Source organism: Melospiza georgiana, chromosome 16 (genome assembly GCF_028018845.1).
Source record: "Melospiza georgiana isolate bMelGeo1 chromosome 16, bMelGeo1.pri, whole genome shotgun sequence".
Taxonomy (NCBI): domain Eukaryota; kingdom Metazoa; phylum Chordata; class Aves; order Passeriformes; family Passerellidae; genus Melospiza; species Melospiza georgiana.
This window is the reverse complement of record NC_080445.1, coordinates 1,166,357-1,180,988: the sequence shown is the minus strand read 5'-3', so window position 1 is coordinate 1,180,988 and position 14,632 is coordinate 1,166,357. Positions and strand designations below refer to the sequence as shown.

Sequence of the window (14,632 nt, the reverse complement as noted above, 5' to 3'; positions counted from 1 at the left end):
CCCACTCCAGTTCCACTGGGTACCCACACAACATTTCAGTCTGTAAAGGTACACGTGTCCCATGGAAACACAGATAAACAGAAACAAAACCCAGACTTGTCAAAACTTTATTCACCTGTAAGCTACAAAATTTGCTTTATATAGAAGCTGAAGTAGAAATACAACAGTAAAACATTCACAATTAAGGCTGGTCTTGAGAGAGGGAAAACCTTAGAGGAGTAGCTTGTTTTATCTACCACGGAGGTAAACAGAAAAAAGATTTTAATTCTGAATCTACACACTGTAGCACTACAGTTAAGAACGTAAATCCATTCACTTACACTACTGCACCCACCACCCAGCCAGGATATTCACCTTTAACTATCCCACGAGGGAGAGCAAAACTCGGTCAATTCTTCCCTCCAGCCCATTCCGCAGCTGCTTCTTTGTGCTTCAAGATCCGCCTCGTTGCAGAGCAGGAGAATTTCCCGGGGCTCAGCCGCACTTACCGCAAACACCGGAGCAGGGATCGCCGCCTTTTACCGGCCCACAGCACCGGGGACCGCCAAGGATCGGGCACGGGGCTCGGGACGCCGCCACCGCCGAGGCGCACATCGCGGCCGCTTCCCGCCGAGCCTGAGGGGAGAAGGCAGCGCGTGAGGGGAGGAGCGCGCCCGCCCGCCCCGCCGGGCCGCAGGCACTGCAGGCCTCAGCCGTGGCTGCTCAGCAGGGGCTGCGGCCGCCCGCCGCCCTCAGACGAGGTGTCAGAAAGGTAAATGTGGCTCATCAGCGGCCCGTCCTCGGTAATAGCCCCGTTACCGGCCCCGCTCCCTCCTCCCGCCCAGCCCGCCGGGACCCGCACCTCCAGCTGGAAAGACCGCACGTGCTCCGCGCTACGTCTTTTATGGCCACTGCGACGCCGCTATTGGTCAGACTGCTGTGGACATAGCCAATCACCAGCGGTTGGCGTGACCACCGCCCCACCTCTCCCAGCGCTGATTGGCCGCCGTTCTCCTCCCTGCCAATGGCGACGCGCAGCGCAGCGTGGCCCGAGGCGGCAGTTGCCGCCTTCTGATTGGTCACTGCTGGAGGCCGGACAGAGCCAGTAGCAGCAGTGGTTGTAGCACGGAGTGACTCTCTGCGGGGGCTGCTGGCAGTTGTAGTCCAAGCGGCTCGGCGGCGCGGGCCGGAAGCGGCGCAGGGGACTACAAGTCCCGAGGAGCGCTGGGCGCGGCTCTTCCGGGCCGGGCGGCGGGGGGCAGCAGGCCCGGGCGCGATGTGCCGGGACCGGGCACCGGCGCTGCGGCCGCCGCCGCCGCTGGGAGGTACGGGCGGGCCGGGGGGAGCCGGGCGGGCCGCGCCGGGCGGCTCCGGCAGGGGAGGGGCCGGGCAGGGGCGCCGGGCCGCGGGCCGGGGAGGTGCCGGCGGAGGCTCCCGGTGCCCACCGGGCGCTGTGAGTGGGGTGCCGACGGCTCTGCCGGGGCGCTCCGGGCAGCCCGAGCACCATCGGCGCTGTTCCGTCCCGGTGAATGCCGCCAGGCCTCGCTCACCGGCCCCGCTGCCCGCCCGGGGTGTTCGCTGGCTCCCATCGCAGTGTCCGCTTGGCTTTGGCTTTTTCTGCTCAGTTCTGGCGTTGTGTGCCCCGTTCCCCGTCCGAGCAGCACGTGTTGCTGCTGCCTCTCTCCTGCCCTCGCACTAAGCTCCTTTCCCTGGGCTCTGGGCTCACAATACACAAAATGCGGGTCGGTCTCCGTGCCTGCCGCAGAACATGTGCAGGTCCGGATTGCGAACTGTGAATTGTGGATTCTGCCATCCCCTTCTCATTCCACACGAGCTCTCGGGCTCTATCCCTGCCGCTCTGAGCTGGGGAGGGCAGCGGGGAGAATTCCCCTTGGTTCCGCTTCCCTGCTGGGCTCAGACACAGCCACAGGGCTGCTGAGCGCTCCAGGAGTGGGTTTGGGGGATCACACATAGCCACAGGGCTGCTGAGCGCTCCAGGAGTGGGTTTGGGGGATCACACACAGCCACAGGGCTGCTGAGCGCTCCAGGAGCGGGTTTGGGGGGTCACACACAGCCACAGGGCTGCTGAGCGCTCCAGGAGCGGGTTTGGGGGGTCACACACAGCCACAGGGCTGGATCAGGGGCTATAGGGACAGCCGGGACCAGGAGGAGGCAGCTGGCTGCTCGCAGGGGTTCCTGTCACCCCTCTCTGAGCTCACCCCAGGAGCCTTTGGCAGCTGCACCCCGAATTACCCATTCAGGCTGCTCTGCTCTGCCCTGAGCACAGCCCTGGAGCTTCAGAGGCGCCTCTGAACGGGGTGTCCTGGGGCCGGAGGGGGCAGTGCCTGCTCCTGGGACAGTCTCAGCTCTGCAGGGCTGTCCTGGCACGGGAAATCCCTCACCAGTACCAGTGTCTGTGTTTTGGGCAAGTCCTGCTCCCCAGCTGTGCCCTTTTGTGGCTGTTCCGTGTAACTGGGTTTCCCTGGACTGTCTCTCCAGGCAGAGAGCGTGTTGCTGCTGTTACACAGCATTCTGAATAGTTTGGGAACTATGGAAGAGGGTGAGAAACTCCAACTCCCCTTGAAGCAAGCGAAGAACTTTCTGTCTGCGATCAGGGAATAAATCCTTGCGCTGGGAGAGGGTTGTTTTTCCTGCACCGAGCTGAACCCGGAGCAGCCGGGGCAAAGCCGGGAGGCAGCTGGAGATTGGCTGAGCTGTGGGATTTTCCAGCTGCATTTACATATCGCCCACTGCTCCGCATGCCTTTGTGTTTACATCACCGGGAGCCATCCACACGCACGCTGCAGCGGAAGAGGCCGAGGAGAAGCCTGTCCCCAGCTCAGGGCATGCTGCTGGCATCTCCTTGGCTGAGGAGAGGCCTGTCCCCAGCTCAGAACTGGGCATCTTGCTGGGCTCTGCTGCTCCAGGATGGCCAGGGGTGAGTGCGCTCCAAGGAGAAGGGTTTGCTCCGGGTGCCGGGTGTCAGGCAGCGTTCCTGGGAAGCTGCTGCCCTGCAGCAGCGAGGGAGGAACTGTTTCCATCCCTCCCGGAGGCACCTGGAGGCTTGCAGCACTTTAGGAATAAGGGAGGAACTGTTTCCATCCCTCCAGGAGGCACCTGGAGCCCTGCAGCAGTTTGGCAGTGAGGGAGGAACTGTTTCCATCCCTCCAGGAGGCACCTGGAGCCCTGCAGCAGTTTGGGAATGAGGGAGGAGCTGTTTCCATCCCTCTAGGAGGCACCTGGAGCCTGCAGCAGTTTGGGAATGAGGGAGGAGCTGTTTCCATCCCTCTAGGAGGCACCTGGAGCCCTGCAGACTTTGCCAGGGGTACCTGTGGCCTGTCCAGCAGCTGCAGCTGTGTTGGGCTGGTTTTCTGGTCCTTCAGAGTGACCTGTGCAAGGGTGTGGAGTGTTGGATTGCAGCAGCCCAATGCTGAGGTTGGTCTGGTGTTCCAGAAGTGGGAAATCCTCGATGTTCCTTGGGCAGAGCTGTGAGCACAGCAGCCAGGCTGGAGGATTCTGTGTCCCCTGGAATTCTGAGTCACCCTGGGGCAGAGTTTAATCCCTGGTGCTTCTGTCTCAAAGCTGTCAGCAGATCTGCCATGGTGGCAGTGTCCACATCCCCTGGTCTCTTTTGGAGTCAAGGATTTGGTGGTGTTTCTCCCAGGATCACTGATTTGATCGATGGGTGTTGGTGTCCACAGGTGCCTCCTGCTTGTTCTCAGTGGCAGAACCCAAGGGAGCTGTACAAAATAACAGCAGGTGACTGGAATTTGCTGGATTTTTTTTTTCCTGAAGGAGATGATGCATTTCAGCTGGATCTCTGAAGTGTTCTAGCCTCATCCAGAGGGCAGAGAAGAGTGTGTGTCACGAGGTGTCAAAGCTTTGGAGGACGTTGGGGGAACAGGGGGTGGAAGTGCTACTTTGTGCTTTTTGAGTCATGGCTATGGGCTCAGGTTTGCTGTGACTTCAATCTGGAAGAATCCCATCGTGTGCTGGGGTGGTTACAGCTTTCCAGAGGATGCAGTGCAGCCAGCCAGAAGGAAAAGCAGCTGGGAAGGGCCTCAGCCATGGCACAGGAATTGGGGAATAGAGGAGAGAGGAGCTTCGGTTGCTTTGGGTCTAGCAGAGCTCCAGGAGAGCAGAGTCCAGGTGAGACACACATTGCTCTGGCCTCCTTGGAAGAGCAGAGGCCAGGTCTCTCCATCCCCAGTCCTTGCTGCTGCCCTGCCTTGTGTTCAGTTGAGCTGCAAGCCCCTCTCTCTGTCAGATTTGCAGCAGGGACACCAAGGGCAGAGCTGAGCAGCCCACAGGACCCTGTGGAGCCCTGGCAGCCACTCTGTCAGACAGGTGTGAGGAGCCCCAGTGAGCACCAGCTGTGGTGTGCGGGGTGAGGGTGGCTGCTCTCAGCTCTCAGGTGGGGGATGTTCCATCAGGATCTGGCCATTCCCTCCCAAGGAGCTGCAGCAGCACTGAGGATTTTGCCTTGGAGGGGGAGGATGTTGTTGGTTTCAGGCCTTGGCTGGGGTTTTGTTCTTTTTCCTTCACCAAATCCATAATTTAGCGGTGTGATGTTCTCAGAAGGGGTCTGTTCTGTGAGGGAGGATGTGGAAGAGCACAGGCTGTGAGAGGCACAGCACGCAGCTGTGCAGTGCCAGGGCCAGCTTTTAAAGCACCTTTTGATTAAGGGCCTTGTGTGGCAGAGCTGTGGATGTGCCTGTTCTGCCCAGCAGTGCCTGAGGAGCTGCTGAGCCCACACAGGACAATTTCGGTTGCAGGGTCAGAGCTGGGCTGCATAACAAAAGTGGTGCTGTAGGTGGATCCTCCCAGGTTACCTGAACTGGAAATAAAACTTCAAATGTAGCTTTTGTGTCATGGAACAGCACTGAATATTGGCCTCTGTCCTAACTTCTAATTTAATTGTATTTTTCTGGGAAAATTGAGGTGCTTCATTTCAGCAGAGCAATCACTTTAGATCCAGCTGTGGGGACATTTGAAAGCTGGAGCCTCAGGTTTTCCCATGGAGTATTGCAAATATTCTCCTATCCCAAGGCTTCATTATCCTTTGGGAAAAGCACCGTATGAAATGCTTTTCCTTTCTGAACTGCATTTGTTCAAAGGCATGGCAGTGTTCAAGCAGCTGCTGAATGTTCTCTCTCAGTCCTGCAGTCAGTGCAAGCGCTGGCAAAAGCAGCAGCAATTAAATTTTTATTGATGACGGCTCAGTACAGTTATGGTCCCACTGTAAGACACTCAGAAAAGCTGATGTGACTTGTAAGAAAAACTCACAAACAGTAAAAAGTCTGTTCCACAGATTCATCAGGTGGAGGTGCCACGTCCTGTCAGTAAGGCTGAGCTTCTGTTCATGCTTTATGTCCTTCCTGCACTGCCTGACATCTAAGGAGTGTAAGAAATGTCCTGCTGGCTCAGGTGGTTTAGATTTTATCTTCTCTGCAGCCTCTTTGTCTCCTTAGTTTTGTGAGGTTTTTCATAAGTTCTTCACCACCAGCTGGCACTGCCTGCTGGGCAGAGCTGGGTGTCACCTGCAGCCCTGGTGGTTTCACTGCTGCTTCTACTGCCCATCCTCACCTGGGGCTGGGCCAGGCTGGCTCAGCTGTGCTGCTGGGAGCCCTGGCCAGGTGTTCCTGGGCTGAGGGGGGACCAGGGGGCTGCACTGCCTGTCTCTGGTTTGGTGTCCAGGGATGGAAAGGTGTCCATGGAAAGGTGTCCAGGGAGAGGCGTTGATGGAAAGGTGTCCAGGGATGGAAAGGTGTCCAGGGATGGAGAGGTGTCCCTGAGAGGTGTCCATTGAAGGAGAGGTGTCTGTGGATGGAGAGGTGTGCCCTGAGAGGTGTCCAGGGATGGAGAGGTGTCCCTGAGAGGTGTCCAGGGATGGAGAGGTGTCCAGGGATGGAGAGGTGTCCCTGAGAGGTGTCCATGAATGGAGAGGTGTCCCTGAGAGGTGCCTGTCTCAGGAGCTGCTGTAGCTCTGCATTCCCACACCCTGTGCTGTACAGGTCAGACCAGATGCTGACAGCCCTCGTCAGGAGCTGCACCTGAGGTGCTGCTGGTCACAGAGTAGTTAATTACCCCAGAGTGGTTAATTACCCCACAATCACCCTGTGCCCTTGGCACCTGCCTGTGCTTTTGTGGGAGTATTTCCCTGGGATGTGCCAACACTGTCAGGGATGTGTAACCCTTCTGTTGAGAGTGCAGTGTTTGTTGTAAGAGGAACAGGTCTTACATCATAAATACCCAAGAAGTGAGATAAGGAAGTTCAGGCAGGGCAGGATAACCCGTGCCTGCCTCTCCCACTGCCAGGCACTCCTGCTCTGGCACAATCTGCCAGCCCAGCAGTTTCCTTGGGGTGAATAACCTCAGAGAGAGCAATCAGCCAGGCCACTGGTGCTGGTTCTCCTGCCGGCTCTGGGGTGATGTGTGGCTGATCCTGTTGGGTCTCCCCTCAGCAGTGGGACAGGGAGCACTGCCTCCCTCTGCAGCTGCTGCTGGTTGGGTTTTCCTTGCCTGAATTACTAAAGGAGGATTTTAAGGCTTTTCCTCTCATTGAGTCTCAAAAGCCTCGAGTTGATCCCTGCGATGTGCAAATGCTGAAACCTATCCCTGCCCCCCCTCACATCTGGTTATGATCAGCTGTGGGATTTACTGAATATTGGGACCCCACACCTTCCTTTTTTCCAGGGGAGATTTAGATTTCCCCCCCTCTTTGTTTACTGTAAAAACCACTGATGTTGCATGTTAAAAGAATTAAGTGCAGGCCGGGAGGATGTGGATCACAGGCTGGGTGCCCAGCAGCAGCCACCCAAGAGGGACACTCAGGCTGGGAGCACAGGGCAGTGAAGCTGGCAGGGTTCAGATCCAAGCAAAGGTGCAGAGATTTTTGCAAGTGCTGTAGGAAGTTGGTGTTAATGTTGACACAATCAGTTCTTTTCTGCCTCCTTTTAAATTCTTTGATATCAGTTGGAAAAGGTTCTCAGATGGAAAGGAGAGTGTGAGGAGCTTGTCAGACAATGCTGCGGAGAGGCATCTGCTGTGCTGAAATGCTCCCGGCTGTGGTGGGTGCAGAGGTTTGGGCTGAAATCACACCTTGCTGGGGTTGTGCAGCCTGGCTGATATTCTGCTGGAGATTTTTGCCGTTGCTCACATTCCTCTGCTCTCTGCTTGGAGCAGACATGAGCAGGCTCCCTCCTGCTGCTGCTGCTGCAGGTACCTGCTCAGCCAAGCTTATAGCCAAGCAGTGAGTGGGAAATCCCTGAATTCCACTTTCCTTCCCCACTTTGGGTGTATTGGAGGTTCCAGGCAGGGATTGAAGGACCATTGCAGTGGCTCAGGTGGCTGCAGTCACTGTTTGTGTCACAACTGATCCAACCTTTGATGATATCACAGAGCTCCTCACACTGTCAGTTTATCCCCATTTTTGTTTTCCCTGTCTCTGAGTGTTTCCCATTGCTTGAGTCTCCATCTGTTCATCTGAAGGTGAAACATACCCTGAAAATGAGAGGGAATGGAGCTGTGCCTGAGTCTCCAGACAGCCCAGATCCTCCATCAGGATCCTCCTTTCCTCTCTTTCCATCTGGGAATGACTCTTTGCCCTAAACCCCATGAGGAATATTTGATATACCAGGCTCCCTTAACCCTCACTGACATGGCTGATGAGGTGGGAGCAAATTCCTGCTCCTGCTCTGAGCAGGGCAGGATAAAGGGGGTGTGGGTAGGTGTTGCATGGATTTATATCCCTGGAAATTTGAATATTTCTCTCTTTTCAGCCAATTATGGGAGGAGCAGAATGCTGAATCCCTTTTCCAGAGGAGAGTGGTGAGCCCAGGTGTGCTGCTAGGTGTAGGGAACCTACATTTTAGGGATGTACATGTTACTGGCCATGAGATAATGCAGCCTTGAGATGGGAAATGCCAGGAGATGCAGCAGTTCCTGCCCTCACTCATGGAAGTACTTGCTTTGCTTAATTTATGAGCTCTGCATCATCTGGAGACCCCAGCTGGAGACCTCTCATCTTCAGCCTTTGTGGCTGGAGAGGGGAATCCTCAGCCTTGTGCACAAGGGGGGAGTTTTTGCTGGGCGGAAGCCAAGGGCTCATCCAGGGCTGCCAGAGGGAGAGGGGCTGGGTCAGAGGGGCTCAGAAATCCTGGGGCCAGTGGCCAAACCCTTTGTCTGCCCTCTGCCACCTCCCTCTACTCTCTGTGCCCTCGGGAGCACAGACAGAATCAAAGGATGCAGTGGGCAGAGCCAGCCCCGTGGCTGCTGCAGCCCAGCTTTGAACCCTGCAGGTCTCCTGATGCTGCAGCACAGCTCTGCTCGTTCCTGCTGCTTCTGAGACAGCTCCAGACTCTGTGCTCAGCATCTCCTCAGGGATCTGGCATTTGCAAGCAGCCAGGACAGTGCTGTCACGTGTGTGGAAAACATGATCCAGGTCCCTGCTTTTCACATGGATTTGGGTTTGGTTTCGGGGTTTCTGTTTGTTTGGTTTTTCTTTGGAAGTTTGGATTTTTTATAATTTCTGACCGTAGTTGTTTCTGAGAGTTCAGACCTGAGCAGCAATCCCCTGCCCAGGGTTCTGCTGTCGTGGCTGCCTGCCAGCTGCTGGATCCAGAGCTGCAGGAGCCCTGGAACTGCTGTGTCAGACCCTGAGCAGAGCCTTGGCCGAGGACAGCCCCAGAGCCACCCTTGCAGTGTTCAAAATGTGTGTGCAAGATGTGCCCAGTCCTGTGTGCCAGGGCTCTCGGGGAGGTGGGAATCCTGCACAAATCCCAGCTCACAGCTCTGCTGGGATCCTGGCTCTCTCTGTCAGCCTCAGTTTCCCTTTCTGGAAAGTGCAGAAATCCCAGTGGTGGTTTTATAAAGAGCTTGGAGATTTAGGGCTGGTCACTCCCAGGTAAGAGAAAACCAATTGCTGGGAACACCTGGGACACTTCACCTCTCTCTGAGGGAAACTCCAGCCTGGGCCAGGAGCACCTCTGTGTGATGGCAGAGGAGCTGCAGCTCCTCCCTGAGGCTCTCCTGGCTCTGAAGGAGACTGAGAACATCTTGTCAGATTTGCTGGGACAGCAGCATAATTGTGCCCTGAAGCAGTGTCAGGTTTCAGCAGAGGTTAAAGGAAGCAAACTCCGTGTGTTTCTGCAGATTACTGTTGTGGAATTCTTGACTTGGCAAACTTGAGCCTAATGGACCGGTGGAGGGAGAGAAATGAGGCTCTTATTAAAAGATAATAATATATTTTAAAAATGCTGAACACTCACTCAGGAATGATTTGAAGGAACCTTGGTGCTCTTGCTTCTGAAAATCCAGATTTATGTGAGTTTAGGTAAACACTTGTGCTGTGTGCTGCAGGAGAGTGTTCTCTGATATCTCTGAGCCCAGGGAAATACCCAGAAGGAGCCTGACTCCCTTTGTGTCCCTTTCTCCCACAGAGCACGCTTCCCATGACTAACAGATGCTGGCCTAGATTATGAGCTCAAACAAGAGCGCTCGCTACAATCGTTTCTCCAGTGGCACCACCAACATCACAACTGCTGAGAACACGAACGGGGTAAGGCAAACAGCACAGCCCTGCTTCCTGGGCTCCCATCCTCCTTTGGAACAGGCTGCTGGCCTGCCACTCAAAACCTCGCTATTCACAGTGTATGTGCAGCATTTCAGCAGCCCAGGCAAAGCCTGAAGGCTTTAAATGCCCTGACATTGTTTTTTTCAATATTTCAGACAAGAATGGAAACAACTTTTGGACCAGCCTTCTCTGCTGTGACCACCATCACAAAGGGTGGGTATTTCATGTGTGTGGCTGTTGTCCTTTTACAGATGACAAAGCTGTTGGGAGAATCTCTCTGGTCATTAACCAGGTGTTGAGGGGCTGGTTTGGTGTTGTGTGTCCTGACAGGATGGAAATGCGCAGGCACAGGAGTTTTCTCTCCTCAGGCAGACTGAGCAGTACCACTGGGAAGCCTTTGCTGAAAGCAGAGTAGTACAGCAGGGTTTGATGCTGAGCTCAGCACCAAGTCTTATTGATCCCTGTGACAATCATCACCAATGCTAAAAATTTCCATCTTCCCTCTGTGCCTGACTGTGAGTCACTCTGGAGATTTGGTAAAACCCCGTGGCCACTTGTAGCTCAGACAGGAGGGGATGCAGATGTCCCTGCTCATTTACAATTCCTGTGCCTTGTTCCTCAAAGCTCAGCAGGTGAGGGGAGCCTGAGCCCTGGCACGTGGGGGGAATGTAGGAAGAGGCCTGCTTTCATTTTGGGATACAAATATCCTTCCTTTAATAGAAACAAAAAGACTTGACACTGATTTTGATGAGGATATGAACATCTACCCGAGAAAAATGTTTGGATTACATTTGTCCTGGACTCTGGATGGTTTTGGACTCCCAAATATTTACATTCAGACTTTTATACGTATCAGAGTCAGTTACATGATCTCTATACAAATATTTCATATTTAATTTAGCATGGCTCCCCTGTGCCTCAGGGATATCCAGACCTCCCTGCATCCAGGCAGTTTTTCCTGGTGACTGAGATACATGGGAGTATAAAGTTTCCTTTTAATAGTATTTTTAGGGATATTACCTGTGCTCTTTTCTGGGCAAGCTCTCAGAGATCAGGGTGGTTCTGCCTGTGCTGATACATCCAGTCATGAACCAGCATTGCAGATTCCCCAGTCTTTTCCTTTTCTGAGGAACACTTACAGCTACAGAGGCTGTCCCATAGTTTGGCAGTGTTTCTGAGGAGCCTAACTGCTTGTTTTTCTTTTTGAATTCCCTGTAAAGCTGACGGGACCAACACTTTCAAGCAGCACCGTCGGACCCCGTCCTCCTCCAGCACCCTCACGTACTCCCCACGGGACGAGGATGATGGCATGGTAGGTGTGGGCAGGGCTCTGCTGGCTGGCTGAGCAGAGCAGAGGTGAAATGAGAGGTGTCTAGAGCTCCTCTGGACTGCTCTGCCTCCCTCAGCATTGTCTGTGATGTGTGCCCCAGAGGCAGGACCAGCCTCAGCATTGCTGCTGCCATGGGGGAGCAGCTCATTCTCACCTGGGGCTTCAGGCTGGAGCTGCTGCTGCTGCTTTTCACACTGCTAGAGATTGTTATGGGGGTCCAAAGCCTGGGAACTACAAATCCCAGAGCCTCCTTGAGAGGCAGTACCTGGCTCCTGGGAGAAGCAGCCCCTGCCAGGATGTCTGGGCTGTGGCTGGGCCAGGCACTCTCTCTGCTGTGTTGGATGGATCCCAGCTGGCTCTGCAGTTATGGCCAGAGAATCCATTCCTATTCCCACCTCCAGATGGGGCCTCTGACCACAGGGAGAGGGTTTGAAACCTGCAGATTGGGATGCTGGACACTAAGGGCTGTGCTGGGCTTCCCACACAAACCATTCCTGTGTCTCCCAGTGTCTTGGTGGTAAAGCAGTTCCCAATTTTGTATCCAGTTTTATCACTCACTTCCGAGTAAGTTCTTTTTGGGGAATTTAGTGATTCAACAGTCTTCAGGGTTAGCTGCTTGGAGAGAAATTAAATTAGCTAAATCAATTAAATAAAGAACAGCAACAGCAAAGCAAGGATGACAGAAAGGATGGACAGCTCTGAGGCTGGACCTTGTCTTGTCCCTGGTGCTCCAGCCACATCTCACAGTTCAGATCTATTCAGATCTAAACATGTTAGTAACAAACATCAAATGAAGTATTTGTAGACTTAGGTTACAAGACCCAATTTCCACGCCAGGCATAAATGGATCATTGCTGCTGGAGTTAGAGACTGGGGTCAGCAACAGTGTGGAGCTGCAGCACTTCTTAAAATAAATTTGACACCAGATTGCAAAGAATTTTATTGTCAGCATCCTATAAAGTTCCTTCTGTTGCTCAGAGATCTTGCTGTGTTTTATGTGAGCCCGTGGGGGTTTTGTTTGTTGTTGGTCTTTTCTCTAACAAGCCCTTTGAAAATGTGCCTGGTGTCCTTGGCAAGTGCAGCTCTCCAGCCCACCGCTGACCCCACGAGCTGGGCCAGGGCTCAGGCCCCCCCTGGCTGTCAGCACTGACCCTCTGGGCCCTTTTCACAAGCTGGGCAGCTCTCACAGGGCAGAGGGGAGGGTTTTTCCAGAGGAGGGGAGGCTGTGAATATTTCATTGAGCCAGGTCTGATAAAGAAACTCCCCGACTCCTTTGGAAACCCCGCTGGCACAAACTGGGGTGTGCAGCCAAGAATGGGGGAGATCTCTGCTGAGAGCCAGCTTCAGTCCTCTTGGACAGTCTCAGCCACTTCCCCTGGAGTGTTAAATATTCTTCAGCAAAAACAGTGAGAGGATTAATGAGTGGTTCAGGAAGCAGCGTGAGGCGCTGACAAACCAGAACCGCCTCGGTCCTGCTCTGCCTGCTGCTCCAGGCAGGCTCACTAACCCTCTTAGGAAGCTTCATTTGCTTTGTCAAGGAATAATCTGGGATTTCCCTTCCTCATCACTGAGTTTTCCCTCCTCCAGAAGCTGCCAAGGGCTTCTCAGCCATCAGAGAGACAGCTGGAGAGGAGTCAGAGCCCTCCTGTGACCTCCACCGCCCCTTTTCTTTCCTTGTAAAGCTGCTGTTATTGAAACAGGAGCAGAGCAGTGTGCTCTGTGTGCAGGGCAAGGATTGCTGTTATTGAAACAGGAGCAGAGCAGTGTGCTGTGTGTGCAGGGCAGGGATTGCTGTTATTGAAACAGGAGCAGAGCAGTGTGCTCTGTGTGCAGGGCAGCATTGCTGTTAACAGGAGCAGAGCAGTGTGCTCTGTGTGCAGGGCAAGGATTGCTGTTATTGAAACAGGAGCAGAGCAGTGTGCTCTGTGTGCAGGGCAGGGATTGCTGTTATTGAAACAGGAGCAGAACAGTGTGCTCTGTGTGTGCAGGGCAGCATTGCTGTTAGTGAAACAGGAGCAGAGCAGTGTGCTGTGTGTGCAGGGCAGCATTGCTGTTAGTGAAACAGGAGCAGAACAGTGTGATCTGTGTGCAGGGCAGCATTGCTGTTAATGGAACAGGAGCAGAGCAGTGTGATCTGTGTGCAGGGCAGGGATTGCTGTTAGTGAAACAGGAGCAGAGCAGTGTGCTGTGTGTGCAGGGCAGGGATTGCTGTTAATGGAACAGGAGCAGAGCAGTGTGCTGTGTGTGCAGGGCAGCATTGCTGTTAATGGAACAGGAGCAGAGCAGTGTGCTCTGTGTGCAGGGCAGCATTGCTGTTAGTGAAACAGGAGCAGAGCAGTGTGCTCTGTGTGCAGGGCAAGGATTGCTGTTATTGAAACAGGAGCAGAGCAGTGTGCTGTGTGTGCAGGGCAGGGATTGCTGTTATTGAAACAGGAGCAGAGCAGTGTGCTCTGTGTGCAGGGCAGCATTGCTGTTAACAGGAGCAGAGCAGTGTGCTCTGTGTGCAGGGCAAGGATTGCTGTTATTGAAACAGGAGCAGAGCAGTGTGCTCTGTGTGTGCAGGGCAGCATTGCTGTTAATGGAACAGGAGCAGAGCAGTGTGCTCTGTGTGCAGGGCAGGGATTGCTGTTAATAGGAGCAGAGCAGTGTGCTGTGTGTGCAGGGCAGCATTGCTGTTAGTGAAACAGGAGCAGAGCAGTGTGCTCTGTGTGCAGGGCAGCATTGCTGTTATTGAAGCAGGGGCAGAGCAGTGTGCTCTGTGTGCAGGGCAGGGATTGCTGTTAGTGAAACAGGAGCAGAGCAGTGTGCTCTGTGTGTGCAGGGCAGCATTGCTGTTAATGGAACAGGAGCAGAGCAGTGTGCTCTGTGTGCAGGGCAGGGATTGCTGTTAGTGAAACAGGAGCAGAGCAGTGTGCTCTGTGTGCAGGGCAGGGATTGCTGTTATTGAAACAGGAGCAGAGCAGTGTGCTCTGTGTGCAGGGCAGGGATTGCTGCTGTCATCCTGCCTGGGCACAGTGCCACAGGTCCCCACCTTGCTGGAACCAGGGCTGTGCTGGAGCCTCCACCTGGAGGCTGCTCCTGTTGCTGAGGTGGTGGGAACTGCAGCTAAAGATTTTGGCTCAATATTGGAACATTGGATACCATGGATGGAGGCTGCCTGCCTGTCCAGATCTGTTGTTTACAGGGAGCTTCACCTCTGAGCCAGAGGTGGAAACTCTCCATCTTCCATCAGATGTTTGAGTGCTCCATCCTTGGGCTCTTTGAAGGTGTGCCTGATGTTTAATGCAGAAATGAGGTCTCTTGAGTTTTATCCTTGTTTGCTTGGCAGATCAAGGCTGCAGATACCCAGAGGGTCTGGAACTGCCAACACATCCTCTGTTATTCTGTGTTTTCCCCCCAGCCTGGGGGGGAGTGAAGGATCCTTCTCAGCACATCCCCTACTCTGCTGTGCAGTTAACACCAGCATTATCCAAACCAGGACACAGGGAGCTCAGCCCAGAGTCCTGCACAAACCTTCTGTGTCTCACACCCCTGGAATGCTGCAGTCCCCTTCTCTGTTGGTGAGAAGATGGATGTTGCCTCCCTGCAGGGCCTGCCTTTGCTGCCCTCACTCCCTGTCACCTCCAGAGTGGGAACTGTGCACAGTCATTCTGGTTATTTTAATAATTTCTGCTTCTAGTGGAGGAAAATCATAAAATGAATGGATACACATAAAATGGATTTACCTCATTATAGCCATTCCTCCTTAA

At 54.1% G+C, this 14,632-nt stretch overlaps 1 protein-coding gene and 1 non-coding gene across 2 annotated transcripts in view; one reads left to right on the top strand and one right to left on the bottom strand.

The window, feature by feature from the left end:
* Nucleotides 1-683: 683 nt before the first annotated feature.
* Nucleotides 684-774, bottom strand: LOC131090526 (small nucleolar RNA SNORD60). The gene has a single exon (XR_009115322.1). It is a non-coding gene; the product is annotated as a small nucleolar RNA SNORD60 (small nucleolar RNA).
* A 454-nt stretch (nt 775-1,228) lies between these two features.
* The window catches only part of TRAF7 (TNF receptor associated factor 7), a 29,003-nt gene continuing 15,599 nt past the window's right edge, over nt 1,229-14,632 (top strand). Inside the window, exons 1-4 of the mRNA XM_058035955.1 lie at nt 1,229-1,304; nt 9,420-9,538; nt 9,709-9,766; nt 10,774-10,865. Of these exons, the coding sequence (XP_057891938.1) occupies nt 9,458-9,538; nt 9,709-9,766; nt 10,774-10,865 (231 nt within the window). The 5' untranslated portion in view covers nt 1,229-1,304; nt 9,420-9,457. The remainder of the gene's footprint in view (nt 1,305-9,419; nt 9,539-9,708; nt 9,767-10,773; nt 10,866-14,632) is intronic.